Below are 15,881 nucleotides of genomic sequence, written 5' to 3'. Positions count from 1 at the left end.
TAATTTCAATTATAAAGTTCCCAAGCAAAACTGTAACAACAAAACTGAACAGGCATCTATAAATTATAATAAAAAACATTTTGAATATTACTCTATATTACAATATATATTCAGATTAATATGTGTGTTTGTAACATTAATTAAACAAACTACTATATAATAATAAAATATAGATTCATAAACAATCGATCGGGGTTCGACAATACAGCGTTATCTATAAAAGGCATATTATGCATCTAACATTTTTAATAACACAATAAAAATTGAACTATATATACAATATTTTAAGTTTATAATTTTGAGGTATAAATAAATTATATTTTAAAATGGTTAAAAGATAAAATATAAATATATTAATAAATTTTCATATCATATTTTGTTCTAATAATTTTCTAGTAATTAAAAATAATATTATAGATAGAATAGCATTATTATTACATGTTTATACATATAAGCTAGTAATATATTCTATCAATAATATTGAAATATTTCATAATAAAGTTTTTAAAAAAATATAAAAAGTGCCCCTTTATATCTCTTCATGCATTTCGATATAGAATGTTTTTTATGCATATTCAGTAAAAAATCATATAAAAATATAATGTATTTTTTAACAGAGATATATAAATATATTTTTTATTGAATGAATGATAAATCAATGGGATATAACAGTGCATTATAAAGGCATCAGCGTTACATATTTTGTTAAATATACAATTGGGGATATATGGTTTTATATTATAAAAAACTTGATTGATGGGAAACAGTTAAAGATTCAATTTTATCAATTCATTTTTATTATTACACATTAGAGGGCATTATATTATTAGTGTTTGTAATTCATCCTTTTTTAATCTAAAATAGCAATATTTTATCATATAATTAATAAAATATAAATTTTTTAATAAATTATCTGAATGTATACACATTGACAATTAGAAAATTAGAATACATAAGATAAAAATGAAAATTCAAATCATTTAGCTAATATTTATATATTAAAAGAGCAAATATATCTTTTATCTCTCCCCTAACAAAGGGTAACATAACAGCCTAATTACACTTAGTTTTCAATTATACTTTAAACTTGCATCAATAGTTATTTATGTGTTATAAACTAATATTTGCTAATTATTATTTAAAAAAAATATGCGTTTAAAGATTTATTTGACCTTATAAATAGCTCAACAAATACGGGTTTAGTGCTAATTTTCGTTTTAAATAGTATAAAAGGTGCGTAAAATATATTATAAAATTACCAAATAAGATATATTTTTAAATTGAGTATATAGGAATAAAAATAAAGTTATTGGATTTATTAAAATTGGTTATGAGTTTATCTATATTAAATAAAAATAATATTAATTTATGTAATTTGAATAGAAAATTGAGTATGTAACTTAATTTAAAAATACTATAATCTTAGAAAAATCTATACTATATATAAGAAACAAGTATATAAAAATGTAATATATCTTATTAAATAACTATTTATGTATTTTTAAGGATTATAGTAATAATAGCATTTTTTGTATAAATGTATCATATATACATATGGTAAAAGTATATTAAGCAACTATCCATTTAAGGTTATTTAGATAATTGCCATAAATAAGTATAACATGTTTAACGAAATATAATTACTATGTAAAGAGCTTAAATAGATACAACAAATATTTACGTAATATATATAAATATTATTATCCCTCATAATCTCCAAATTATGAGAAACCCAAGTTATAAGATTGAGGATGTGGTATACAATTTTTAAATAAAATATTATCTTCGCATGTGTTTTATATGTTGTATCGTCCATAAATTATATTGATTTTCATTTGATTAATATTTATATTAATACGTTTTTTTGTTTAATTCATAAAATATATTTGTAGTATAAAGAATTTGTTACGATCAGTAACTATTTTGATGAGGATAAAAATGATGGAACAAAAACTAAAGTAACTAATGAAGCAATCCACAATTATTGTCATTACAAGGATAGATCAGATAGTAATAAATGTTTTGATTATTATGAAATGACTAGTTCTGGTGTTATTTATTTGCTAGAAAATTTAAAGAAGAAGTGTAATTTAGACGATGATAAACTTGCCGAATACGCTATTTTATGGTTAAGTTATAAACTAAAAATAAAGGAAAATACTATAATCAAAAAATTAAGTGATTTTTATGATAGTTATATAGAAACAAATGAGTATTATAAAGATAAAATAAATGGTGATGATGGTCTGACTTATAAGGAAATTATAGATAAAAAAAAAGATTTGATGGATATGAATATTAGTGAAATATTTAAACTTGACGCCCCATTTAATATATTATATTTTTTGTATTATGCATATAATTATGATTATTGGGATTGCGCTAAAAATTCGAATTATGCTAATAGTTTTGTTAATCAATTTAATGATCTCAATAATGATCCTAATAATAAAGAAAACAGTTCATATAATAAATTGTTATCTATATTATCAGATGATTATAACAATTTACAAAAAAAATGTACCAATTTTCCATTCCTCCCAGTTTATCCACGAAGTTTTTCAATAAAAGTTACGTTAATTCCAATTACATTTATATTTGTTGCAATACCTATTTTCTTGGAACTTGCTTATAAGGTAAATAAAAAGGAATTTAAAAATATAATCTTTAAAATTTATTTTTGTAATTCTTTATATGGGATTATCAAAAAATGTATATACGATTACAATTTTTATATTAGTATTCATTATTTGGATTTGGTAAACGATCTCAAAAACAATATTTAAGAGAAAAACGAAAAAAAGCAAAGAGGAAAGTGTATAATTATTTATTACTCGAAGAGAGGGATTATTCCAGGAATAGTAATAATTATTGATATATGTTAAGGCTGACTATTTGGAAATAATCAATTTTTGACCATAATTTGGAACATAATCTTGGGATTTATAAGAATATTTAAATAATGCAATCAATAAAACATAAAGTTATATATGTATATTTATTATATATTTTTTGTATGTTTTTATGTTGTGAATCAGGGTTAAAGTTGTGTTCATGGAACCCATACTCGGGTTATAGTTAAGTGTTAAATTGTGTTTAATTCTGTATAATTTGATAATATATTAGTTTAAATAATTGTTTTAAATATATATAGGAAATAAATTATTAAAAAAAGTATAGGAAAACTTATAATAATTGAATTTCGTGTTAATATAACTTAATGATAATGGCTTATGGGACAATCGATCAAATATTGGAATTGACATCGAAAGATGAATCCAAAGTGCCGATTTGGTTCTATAAGACAACATCGATTTGAATAATTGCAACGTTTAATATGGGAATATGGGTGAACATATTTATTATGATTTCATCTCTCAGTACCACATGGGCTGTACGATAAATGAAAAAAGAAGTTGTTGAGTTGATGAGAAAATGTGATTATTAAATATATACAAACTTATGTAAGCCTACCATATGTCATTTATTAATTTATTTTTTTGTTAATTTTTTTTGTTTTAAAAGAAAAAACGATTATTTATATGATAAATTTATTAACTTTATTTGGGGGATCAGATTCTATGAACCTGATTTTAAAACTCTATATAAGTATTAAAATGATAAATAAGTAAATTCATTTATTATTATAGGTAACTAAACTCATAAGTACAATTAAAAAATATATTTATATTATTATGATCTGCATAAATATGATGTTGTTGGAATGGTTCACTTATATTTCAATTATAAATTTATTTATATAATTCTAAGAATAAAACATTATTAATATAATGAATGGTTAAAAAAAATATATTTTATAAAATCATTTATTATTGAAAAAATTAATAATAAAAATTTAAAAAATGGCCCTATAAACCCCTGCCATATGTTGCATACAATTGCTTTCTATAAATATTCAGTAGAAAATTATATAAAAATATAATGGTATTTTCTAACAAAGGCACATAAATATATGTTTTATTGAATAAATAATAAGTCAATGATATACAATAGTGCATTATAAATGTATCAACGTTACATATTTTGTTAAAGATACAGTTGGGGATATGTATTTTTATATTATAAAAACCTGGATAAATGAAGAACGGGTTAAAGTCTCAATTAATGTTAAATGTCTTTTTATTATTCCATATTATCAGCGTTTGTAAATAATCATTTTTTTTAATTTAAAATGGCATTATTTATCATATAATTTTAATAAAATATTTGAATGTATATACATTGATAACTATAACAATAGAATATATGAGATATAATGAGCAATAAAGATCATTTAGCAAATATTTATATATTAAAAGAGAAAATATATCATATATTTCTCCTCTTAAAGTACAATATAGCAACCTACTTGCACATAACTTTCTATTATACTTTAAAATTTGCATCAACACTTATTTGTGTTATATGTTTAATATTTACTAAGTATTATTTTAAAAATAATCTGATTTAAAAACATATTTAAGCTTATAAATAGATCAATAAGCACAGGTACAGTATTAATTGCTGTTTTAAACCGTATAAAAGATGCTCAAAATAAATTATAAAATAACCCAATAAGGTATATTTCTAAATTGATGTACGTAGGAATAATAATAAAGTTATTGAACATATTAAAATGGATTATCAATTTATCTATATTAAATAAAAATAATATAATTTTACGTAATTTTCAAATAGATGTAAATAACACAACTTAATTTGAAAATACTATAATTTTAGAAAAAACTATATTGTATATTATATATTATAAGAAACAAGTATATAAAAATGCAACCAATCTTATTAAATAACTATTTATATACTTTTAAGAATTATCGTAATAATAGCATTTTTGTATAAAATTCATCATATATACATATGGTAAAAGTGTATTAAGTAACCTTCTATTTAAGGTAATTAAATAATTACCATAAAATAAGTAAATATGTTTAGCGAAAGATAATTTCTATGTAAAGAAATAACTAAATACAAAATATATTTTATGCAATATATATAAATAATACTATCCAAAATAATCTCCAAATAATAACAGAATTTCATTATAATGTCTAAGGGAGTGGTATATATCATTTTTCTTATATTATTCGAATGTTTCATTGCCTAAAATTATATTAATCTTCACTTTAGTAGCATTTATATTAATACATTTTTTGTTTAATTCGTAAAATATACTCGCAGTGTGAAGAAATTAATAATATGGGTAAATATATTGTTGTGAAGCAGAAAGATTCAGGAGTAGATATTGAATTTGATAATATATTGAACGATTACTGCCCTAACAAGAACAATGGGAGAAATGGACAATGTGAAACAAATGATGAAAAAATAAGTGCTGGGTTTATATGGTTGCTAGTGATGTTCGAGCATTGGTGTGACGAGGAATGCCCTCAAAATGAAAAAGACCGATATGTTGAATATGCTATTTTATGGTTAAGTTATATGCTAAATCAAATATCAAATGAAGGAATCTCTACATTAAAAAATTTCTATACTAATCATATAGAAACAAATACGAACTATACTAATAATGTAACTAGTGCCAGTGATAGTAACTATAAGGAAATCATAGATAAAAAAATTAATTTGATGAATGCGAATAAGAACATTATACCTAAATTTTATGATGTATTTAAATCATTATGTAGCATGTATAGTGAACTTGATGACGATGAGCCGGATTACACAAACTGTTTGAAAAATGCCCAAAATTTTGTTGATGAATATCAAACATTCCTTAATAATAATGATGTTGATATTGATGATAGTTCATATAAGCAAATATTGCCTATATTATCAAATTGTTACGATAATTTTAAAAAGAAGTGTAATAATACTCAATCTAGCAACTTTCCACTCCTTCCAACGACAAAAACAACACAAAATGTTGTAGAAATTTCTGAAGCTACATCATCAAGTTCGTCGGTAGCAAGCAAATTAATTCCAGTTTTATCAATATTTGCAATATCACTTTTCTTGGGAATTGCTTATAAGGTAAATAATAAGGAATTAAAACTATAATATTTAAATTATATTTTTGTGATTCATTATATGTGATTATCAAAAAATGTATATACAATTACCATTTTTATATTAGTATTCATTATTTGGATTTGATAAACAGCGTCATAGACAATATTTAAGAGAAAAACTAAAAAAAATAAAGAAGAAAATGAATGATTATATATGATTCGAAGAGTAATGATTATTTTAGAAGTAGTAATAATGATTGGTATATGCTAAGAAACAGTCTATTTGGAAATAAGTAATTTTTGACCATAAATATTGATCATATTTTTTCTGCCTATAAGAAAATTTAAATAATATAATCAGCAATATATGAAGTAAAATATGCATATTTATTGCATTTTTACATAATTTTATATAGTTTTTATGTTGTGAATCTGGGCTGAGGTTGTGTTCATGGAACCCATAATCGGGTTAGGGCTAAGCATTATATTGTATTTAATTTTGTATAATTTTATAACATTTATTAGTTTAAGGAATTGTTTTAAATATGTATAGGACAAATTATAATAATTGCATTTCGTGTTAATATAGCTTAATGGGAATGTGCTGAACTATATTATCTATTTTTTGTATTTTATTGTTAGTTTGAGGTTAATAGCTTATGGGATAATCGAACAAATATCGAAATAGATATAGACAGATGATTCCAAAGTATCGATTTGGTTCTACAAGACAACGCCGATTTAAATAAATGCAACGTTTAATATGAGAAACTGAGGTAGAATGGAATTACAAGTAATTAATTTATTATAATTTCAACTGAAAGGGCATTTAAAATGGTTTCCTTCCTCAGTACATCCTGAACCCGATGATTAATGAATAAAATGATGGAGATAAGAAAGAAGTTGTTGAGTTTATGAGAAAATGGAATTATTAAATATATACAACCATTTGCAGGATAATCCTGTATCATTTATTAATTTATTTTTTATTTTTTTGTTTATAAAAGAAAAGACGATTATTTATATGATAAATCGAATTAATAACTGTATTGTGGGGTTCAAATTCCATATATTTGAATTTAAAGCTCAATATAAGTATTAAAAATGATAAATATGTAAATTCGTTTATTACTATTATTATAGGTAAACAAACTCATATGTATAACTAAAAAATATGTTTATATAATTATAATATTAAATGATCAAGTATTACTGTATATGTAATGAGGATACTGTTGGAATGGTTCACTTAATTTTCAATTACAAATTTATTTATATAATTCTAAGAATAAAACATTATTAACATAATGAATGATTAAAAAATATTTTTTATAAAATCATATATTATTGTAAAAATTAATAAAAATTTTTTTAAAAATTCCCCTATAAACCCTGTCATATGTTGCATACAATTGTTTTCTATAAATATTCAGTAAAAATTCATATAAAAATATAATGGTATTTTCTAACAAAGATATATAAATATTTGTTTTATTGAATGAATGATAAATCAATGATATACAATAGTGCATTATAAAGGTACCAATGCTTATATTTTATTAAAGATACAATTTGGGATATGGGATTTTATATTATAAAAACCTGGGTAAATAGAAAAAATTGTAAAGACCCAATTAATGTTAAATGTCTTATTATTATTCCACATTAGTATGCATATATGATTAGTGTTTAATGAATCATCATTTTTTAATCTGAAATAGCATTACGTTATCACATAATTTTAATAAATTATTTGAATCCATATTCATTGATAGGTATAGTAATATATTATATAAAATAAAAATGAACAATATAGAATATTTATATTAATTTATATATTAAAAGAGCAAGATATTTTATTTTTCTCCTCTTAAAGTGCAATATAACAACCTAATTGCACATAATTTTATATTATATTTTAAAATTTGCATCAACACTTATTTGTGTTATATGTTTAATATTTACTATGTATCATTTTAAAAATAATATGCATTTAAAAACTTATTTAAGCTTATAAATAGATCAATAAGCACAGGTATAGTGCTAATTATTGTTTTAAACCGTATAAAAGATGCTCAAAATAAATTATAAAATAACCCAATAAGGTATATTTCTAAATTGATGTACGTAGGAATAATAATAAAGTTATTGAACACATTAAAATGGATTATCAATTTATCTATATTAAATAAAAATAATATAAATATATGCAATTTTCAAATATATGTAAGTAACACAAGTTAATTTAAAAATACTATAACTTTAGAAAAACCTATATTATAAGAAACAACTATATAAAACTGTAATATATCGTATTAAATAACTATTTTTATATTATTAAGGATTATAATAATAATAGCATTTTTTGTATAAATGTATCATATATACATATTGCAAAAGTATATTAAGCAACTCTCCATTTAAGGTAATTTAGATAATTGTCATAAAATAAGTATAGCATGTTTAACGAAATATAATTGGTATGCAATGAGCTTAAATAGATACAACAAATATTTACATAATATATATAAATATTATTATCCCTAATAATCTCCAAATTATGGCAGAATCAAGTTATAAGATTGAGGATGTGGTATACAATTTTTTAAATAAAATATTCTCTTCGCATGTGTTTTATATGTTGTATCGTCCATAAATTATATTAATTTTCATTTTATTAGCATTTATGTTAATACGTTTTATTTTTAATTCATAAAATATATTTGTAGTATTATGAAATATATACGATCAATAACTATTTTTGGGAGGATAATGATGGTAAATTAAAAGTTAATCCAAAATGGACATCAATCCACAATTATTGTTATTACGGTGATACCCCAGGAAAAGTTAAATGTAATAATTATCTTGAAATGACTATTTGTAGTGTTATTTATTTGCTAAAAACGTTAAAGGAAACGTATAAATTAAAAGATGATAAAATTGCTGAATACGCTATTTTATGGTTAAATTATAATTTAAACATAAATTCAAATAATAATTTTACCAATTTAAACGAATTTTATACTAAATATATAGAAACAAATAATAATTGTTATAATGATAAAACAAAAGGTGATGATACTACGACTTATAAGGAAATTATAGATGCAAATAAAGATTTGACGAATATGAATATTAACGAAATATCTAAATTTAATCGTCCATTTAGTATATTATTTTATTTGTATTATGCATATCATCATGATTCTTCGGATTGCAATAAAAATTTTGGATATGCTAAACAATTTGCTGATCAATTTAACAATCTCAATAATGATCCTAATAATATAGAAAACAGTTTATATAATAAATTGTTATCTACATTATCAAATGATTATAACAATTTAAAAAATATATTTTATGATATAAATGATTCTTGCGAGTTTCCATCTCTTCCACAAATAAAACCTAAAAAAAATTCTGCACAAAATATTGCATTAAATCCTGGACATATTATGGGACAGTCATCTTATAGTATTGAGGAAGTGGTATGCAATTTTTTTAATAAAATATGTTCTTCACATATGATTCATATGTTGGACCGCCTATAAATTATATTATTTTTCATTTTAGTAACACTTACATTGATACATTTTTTCTCTTTATTTTGTAAAATATATTCGCAGTGTGAAGCATTTAAAAAGGTTGACGATTGTTTACAAATAGGTATGAAATCCACAGGAGGTAGTTGTTCTATTGACTATGCATTCACTGATTATTGCCCTACAAAGATAGAGGGGCAAAATGTAAATTGTGAGGCAAATAACGAAAAAATGAGTGCTGGGTTTATATGGTTGTTAATAACGTTCGAGAATCTTTGTGTAGGTCAATGTTCTGATAATGAAAATGAAAAATATGCTGAATATGCTATTTTATGGTTAAATTATAAACTAAATCAAATTTCAAATGAAGAAACCACCACATTAAAAGATTTTTATACAAAATATATTAAAGACAACAAGGAACATGTAGATTATAAGGATCATTTAGATAATAAGATATATTCGATGAATATTGATAGTGAAAAAATATATAATATTTATGAAGCATTTGGAATTTTATGTAAAATTTATACTGCGCATAATGAAAACGATAAAAAATGCACAAACTGTTCGCAAAATGCTGAAGAATTTGTTCAAAAAATTGAAAAACTTAATAAAGATCCTAGTATTACTAAAAATGAGTCATATAGTAAAATATTATCTACATTGTCAGATGATTATAATTGTTTAAAAGATCATTATGATAATAATTGCAATGGATGTACCAATATTCCAAATTTTCCAGAGATAAAAACATCACAAATTTCTGTAGAAGGTTCTACGCCAAGTCATGTACAAGATAATCCAGATAGTTCTTTACAAGGTTCTGAGGTTACATCATCAAGTTCGTCGGTAGCAAGCAAATTAATTCCAGTTTTATCAATATTTGCAATATCACTTTTCGTGGGGATTGCTTATAAGGTAAATAATAAGGAATTTATAAATATAATATTTAAAATTTATTTTCATGATTCCTTATATGTGATCATCAAAAAATGTATATACGATTACCATTTTTATATTAGTATTCATTATTTGGAATTGATAAACTATTCCAAAGACAATATATAAGAAAAAAATTAAAAAAAATAAAGAAAAAAATGGAACTTAATATATGATTCGAAGATTAACGATTATTCCAGGAAGAATAATATTGATTGATATATGTTAAGAATATGCCTATTGGAAATATATAATTTTTGTGTCTATAAGAGTAATTGAATAATAAAATCAATAAAATATAAAATTAATATGCATATTATTGCATGTTTGTATTGTTTTTACATATTTTTATATAATTTTTATGTTATGGGTTAGGGTTATGTACTACATTACATTTAATTTGTATAATTTTTAATAATATTTATTGTTTATATAAAAATGATTTAAAAAAATACAAATAAAATAATGAAACATAAAGTTGCAAAATCAAAAAATATATATAATTAAATTTTTTTCGATTCTAATATTCTTGATACCGAGGTGTTTATGTTTTATGGGTCAAGGTTATGCATTATGGTTTATTGTTTCGTTTACTGAGTCTTCGTTTTGAGGTAGGACTCGGGGCATATTGTAATTTATTTTTTTATAATTTGATAATATTTGGGATTGTAAATGTTGATTAAATATATACACCACCCCCGCATGTTTAATCTTGAAATGATGTCTAAATATGCACCCTCCAAAGGAACATACCCATTAATATGAAAAGGGTTGCATGTTATATATTTCCATAAAGTATAATATTATAATTGAGTGTTAATATTGATTTAATATGATTAAAATAAAATGTCTATATTGCATATATTAATATAGATACTGGATTTATATGAAGCCGTATTATGTTATATAATATTTTTTTATTATATAAAACGTGTTGACCTGCGGCTATATTGAATTATGTATAACGTAGTATGCTTCTTTATTTGATGGAAATGCTATTTAGTGAAACTTATAATTTGTGTCACCATTACTTTAATTTAAATTATATTAAGCCAACTGAGATGCAATCATAGCATTATATATGAGGTTGGATATTAATTATAATAAAATTCATTTTGAATATTCCTCTGCATTAAAATATATATTCAGATTAACACATGTGTCTTTAACATTAATTAAACAAACTACTATTATATAATAATAAAATATAGATGCATGGGATATCGATCGAGAATCGACAATATAACATTGTCTATAAAATATTATTGTACTTCTAATGTTTTTAGTATACATAAAAGTTGCACTATATATAAATATTTTTTGAGGTTTTAATTGTAGTTATTATTCTCTGTTTGTATTTTTTTTTACATTTGTATTAAAATTAATTAGTATTAATAGATGTTGTTTTATACGCTTTAATTTATTTATTATAAGGTATAATAATAGATTAATCACTATTCATTTTTTAATTTATAGTTTTGGGGTATAAATATATTATATTTAAAGTAGTTAATACAATTTCGTATTATATTTTGTTATAATAATTATAAATAATATGATAGATAGATTATCTTTATTATATGCCTATACATATAATAGAATACTCTACTAATGTTAATATTGAAATATTGTTTTATTGTGAAAACATCATATAATTAAATATTAATTTTATCGAAAAGGTACATAATAATTAATTTTGTTTGAACTAATAACATTTTTATTAATTTATTATATATATACAAACTTGTAAATTTATATTTAAAATATATTGCTATTACGAAATATTATATATGCTATAAAATGTTATACTTTAAAACAATAAAACAAGGAAAATTACTAATTGATTTAAAGTATTCCTCTTGAGTGCATTACTTACCTCATAGTAATATGCATTGGTGCGCCATTAGTGATAACAACCACAATATTGATTAATACATGATTAAATACGAATGAACATATTATGTTTATTTGGTACGCTATATGGGTATAAATTCATTATATATATTCTTAAATATATGATAAGATTATAATTGTACGTACAAAAGATCGTATGAAATATTATAAGTTTTAGCTAAGTATACTTTTAATGTACTAATATAAGAATTAACGATACCAAGCAAACTAATAATAATTCCATATTATTCATTAAAAATAATATTTTTACATTATAAACGAACTAATATGATATTAAAAAATATTCAATACGTAATATATTTTGAGTTATAAATATAAATGTATACTTAAAATGGTAACTCATATTACTTCTCAAATTAATTCATTATTCTAAAAAAAGTACGAATACAATTCTAAAATTAAAAATTAATATATTTAAATTACATTTATTTGATTTAATATTTAAAATATATTTCTTGATCATTTATATGTTAAATAGATCATAAGGATGAAAATATAATATACACTTTATATATACTAACTATTACCCAAAACGAATCAATTTCCATGATATATTTTAATTGTAATAGGTCGATTAATCTAATTTGCATATTGTGTTTTTTAAATTTTAAAAATTAAATAATATATGCACCCAAAACTATTGATTAATTCTATTTATATATAAGGAAATACTAGGAAATAAGTAAGGTTATTGTACATTTAAAAATGAGCTTATAATATATATATTGATTAAATATAAATGCACCCAATATATCATTTAATTAGAAAAATTATTATCAAAGTGTTTATTAAATATTACAATTAAACATAAAATTGTCTTTTCATTTATTGGAAATCATATTAAAGATCAATATGTCATGAGGAATAATAACTTATATAAGTGCATTAAGGGTGTCTAATGATGAGACATAAATATGTTTTGAACAATTCGGGTATCAATTTATTTTGGGTTCTTTAAATATTTATACTAATACATTTTTTTAAATTAATTTATTATAAAAACGAAAAAACACATTTTTATTTTCTATGTGAAAACGTATAATAATTAGGAGATATACTTTATTTAAACAATTACAAGGTTATAAAAATTGTGTAATAGACTAATCTGAATATTAACAAAAATATTATATATTTGTTTATTTTTTCTATTATATGATTAAGCATGCTTGAACATATTACATATTAAGGGAATTTAGCTAAATAGACATAAAGAAATTTAATAGTCCCTTTTAATCACATATATATTTACAAGTAACACATATTTGTTTAGGTGTAATATTTATAATTAAATTCCATTATAATGTCTGAGGAATTGGTATATAAATTTGTTAAATATAATATGTCTTCACATGTGATTAATATGCTGAATCGCCTATAAATTATATTAATTTTCATTTTAATAACATTTATATTAATACATTCTTTTCTTTAATTCGTAAATATATTCGTAGTGTAAAGCAATTGATGAGATCGATAAAAATGTTGTCTTTAATACAGTATCTCAAACGTATACGCTTGAGGATAAAATATATGGAGCATATTGTCCTGGCAGTGGAAATGGAGAAAAAGGACAATGTGATAGTGATGATTTAAAACTTGGCTCTGCTTTTATGGCATTGCTAAACAATTTTAAGAGCATTGATGAGAAAAAATTAGAGAGTGATAAACTTTCTCAATACGCTATTTTATGGTTTAATTCGAAAGTTAAGGTAAATGAGGGTTTCGAACCTGAAACAGACAATATTTATAACATCCTTAATGAACATAACTTGCTTAGTGAATACCGTGAGTATACAGATAAAAACGAAGATGTAATGAAAATTTATTATGCATTTTTGAAGAATCTTTATACATTACTTAAAGAAATATGTAATACAATTAATAAATGTAAAGGCTCTTCAACCTCCACTGAATGTCAAAATAGTGGTGAAAAATGTGTTGAGTTGTATAATATATGTCATGTTACATTTCCCTGGAAAGAGTTTTGTAATCCATATTGTCGTGTATTGTCAAATTTAAAAAATGATTATGATAACCTTAGAAAAAATAATGATCACCTTCCAGAATTGAAGCCACCACCTGGAGTAAAGAGCTGTGAAGAAACATGTGCACAAAAATGTAAAGAACCAGAGGCTAAGGAACCGGCAACTGAAGTTTCAAAAATTGTTACGCCCGCCGTAGTTAGTTTACCAGATTCATCAGTAACCACCACAAGTATAAATAATGGAAATAAACTACCCTACATCGCAGTTCCATTAATTTTAATACCCATTATTTTAGGAATTTCATATAAGGTAAGTGTTACAATTCAAAAATATAAATTTAAAAAATATACATTACAAAATATTTTTTGAGTGCATAAAAATACAAATAATTATATATTTTTATTTTTATGTTAGTATTTAACACCCGTATGGCGAAAAAAGATGAAAAGAAAAACCATGAAAAAGATTATAAATTTGAGTGATCAAAAGAAAGCCTAAAATGGCGTTAAAAATGCATTCATCGAAAAGAACCAATCGGAATAATTATAAATTGGGTTGATGAAAAATGGGGTTATTAAATATATACAAACACATACAGGATAATCCTATACCATTTATTTTTTTATTTTTTGTGTTTATAAAAGAAAAAACGATTATTTATATGACAAATTTAATTAACGACTTTTATTTTGGGGTTCAGATTCTATGAACCTGATTTAAAAACTCTATATAAGTATTAAAATTATAAATATGTAAATTTTATTATTAATATTATTATTAATATAGGAAATAATCTCATATGTATAATTAAAAAAATATTTATATAATTATAATACTAAATGATCAACTATTATTATATATATAATGATGATGTTGTTGGAATGGTTTAGGGTTTCAGGGTTTAGGTTTAGGGTTTAGGGTTTAGGGTTTAGGGTTTAGGGTTTAGGGTTTAGGGTTCAGGGTTCAGGGTTTAGGGTTTAGGGTTCAGGGTTTAGGGTTTAGGGTTTAGGGTTTAGGGTTTAGGGTTTAGGTTTAGGGTTTAGGGTTTAGGGTTTAGGTTTTAGGGTTAGGGTTTAGGGTTTAGGTTTAGGGTTTAGGGTTTAGGGTTCAGGGTTTAGGGTTTAGGGTTTAGGGTTTAGGGTTTAGGGTTTAGGGTTTAGGGTTTAGGGTTCAGGGTTTAGGGTTCAGGGTTTAGGGTTCAGGGTTTAGGGTTCAGGGTTTAGGGTTCAGGGTTTCAGGGTTTAGGGTTCAGGGTTTAGGGTTTAGGGTTCAGGGTTTAGGGTTTAGGGTTCAGGGTTTAGGTTTTAGGGTTTCAGGTTTAGGGTTTAGGGTTCAGGTTTTAGGGTTCAGGGTTTAGGGTTCAGGGTTTTAGGGTTTAGGTTTAGGGTTTAGGGTTCAGGGTTTAGGGTTTAGGGTTTAGGGTTTAGGGTTCAGGGTTTAGGGTTTAGGGTTCAGGGTTTAGGGTTCAGGGTTTAGGGTTCAGGGTTTAGGGTTTCAGGTTTAGG

The 15,881-nt window shown here is 22.9% G+C and overlaps 4 protein-coding genes across 4 annotated transcripts; all 4 read left to right on the top strand.

Moving 5' to 3' along the window:
• Positions 1-1,723: 1,723 nt before the first annotated feature.
• On the top strand, positions 1,724-2,875 carry PCHAS_0900015 (CIR protein; the record flags this gene model as incomplete). Its single annotated transcript, XM_016798005.1, has 3 exons — positions 1,724-1,756; positions 1,893-2,636; positions 2,741-2,875. The coding sequence occupies 3 exons, from the start codon at positions 1,724-1,726 to the stop codon at positions 2,873-2,875; spliced, it is 912 nt and encodes a 303-aa protein (XP_016652875.1).
• A 2,190-nt stretch (positions 2,876-5,065) lies between these two features.
• Positions 5,066-6,208, top strand: PCHAS_0900011 (CIR protein; the record flags this gene model as incomplete). Its single annotated transcript, XM_016797939.1, has 3 exons — positions 5,066-5,080; positions 5,200-6,012; positions 6,116-6,208. The coding sequence occupies 3 exons, from the start codon at positions 5,066-5,068 to the stop codon at positions 6,206-6,208; spliced, it is 921 nt and encodes a 306-aa protein (XP_016652874.1).
• Positions 6,209-8,550: 2,342 nt separating this feature from the next.
• PCHAS_0900005 (CIR protein) lies at positions 8,551-10,653 on the top strand (the record flags this gene model as incomplete). The annotated part of the gene is made up of 4 exons (XM_051320991.1): positions 8,551-8,583; positions 8,720-9,481; positions 9,620-10,456; positions 10,561-10,653. 4 exons carry the CDS (start codon positions 8,551-8,553, stop codon positions 10,651-10,653), a joined length of 1,725 nt encoding a protein of 574 aa, XP_051176950.1.
• A 3,038-nt stretch (positions 10,654-13,691) lies between these two features.
• Positions 13,692-14,874, top strand: PCHAS_0900001 (CIR protein; the record flags this gene model as incomplete). The annotated part of the gene is made up of 3 exons (XM_016800062.1): positions 13,692-13,706; positions 13,843-14,685; positions 14,791-14,874. The coding sequence occupies 3 exons, from the start codon at positions 13,692-13,694 to the stop codon at positions 14,872-14,874; spliced, it is 942 nt and encodes a 313-aa protein (XP_016652925.1).
• Between the last annotated feature and the right edge of the window lie 1,007 nt (positions 14,875-15,881).

Source organism: Plasmodium chabaudi (genome assembly GCF_900002335.3).
Source record: "Plasmodium chabaudi chabaudi strain AS genome assembly, chromosome: 9".
In the NCBI taxonomy this organism is placed as follows: domain Eukaryota; phylum Apicomplexa; class Aconoidasida; order Haemosporida; family Plasmodiidae; genus Plasmodium; species Plasmodium chabaudi.
This window is presented reverse-complemented; position numbering and strand designations above follow the sequence as displayed.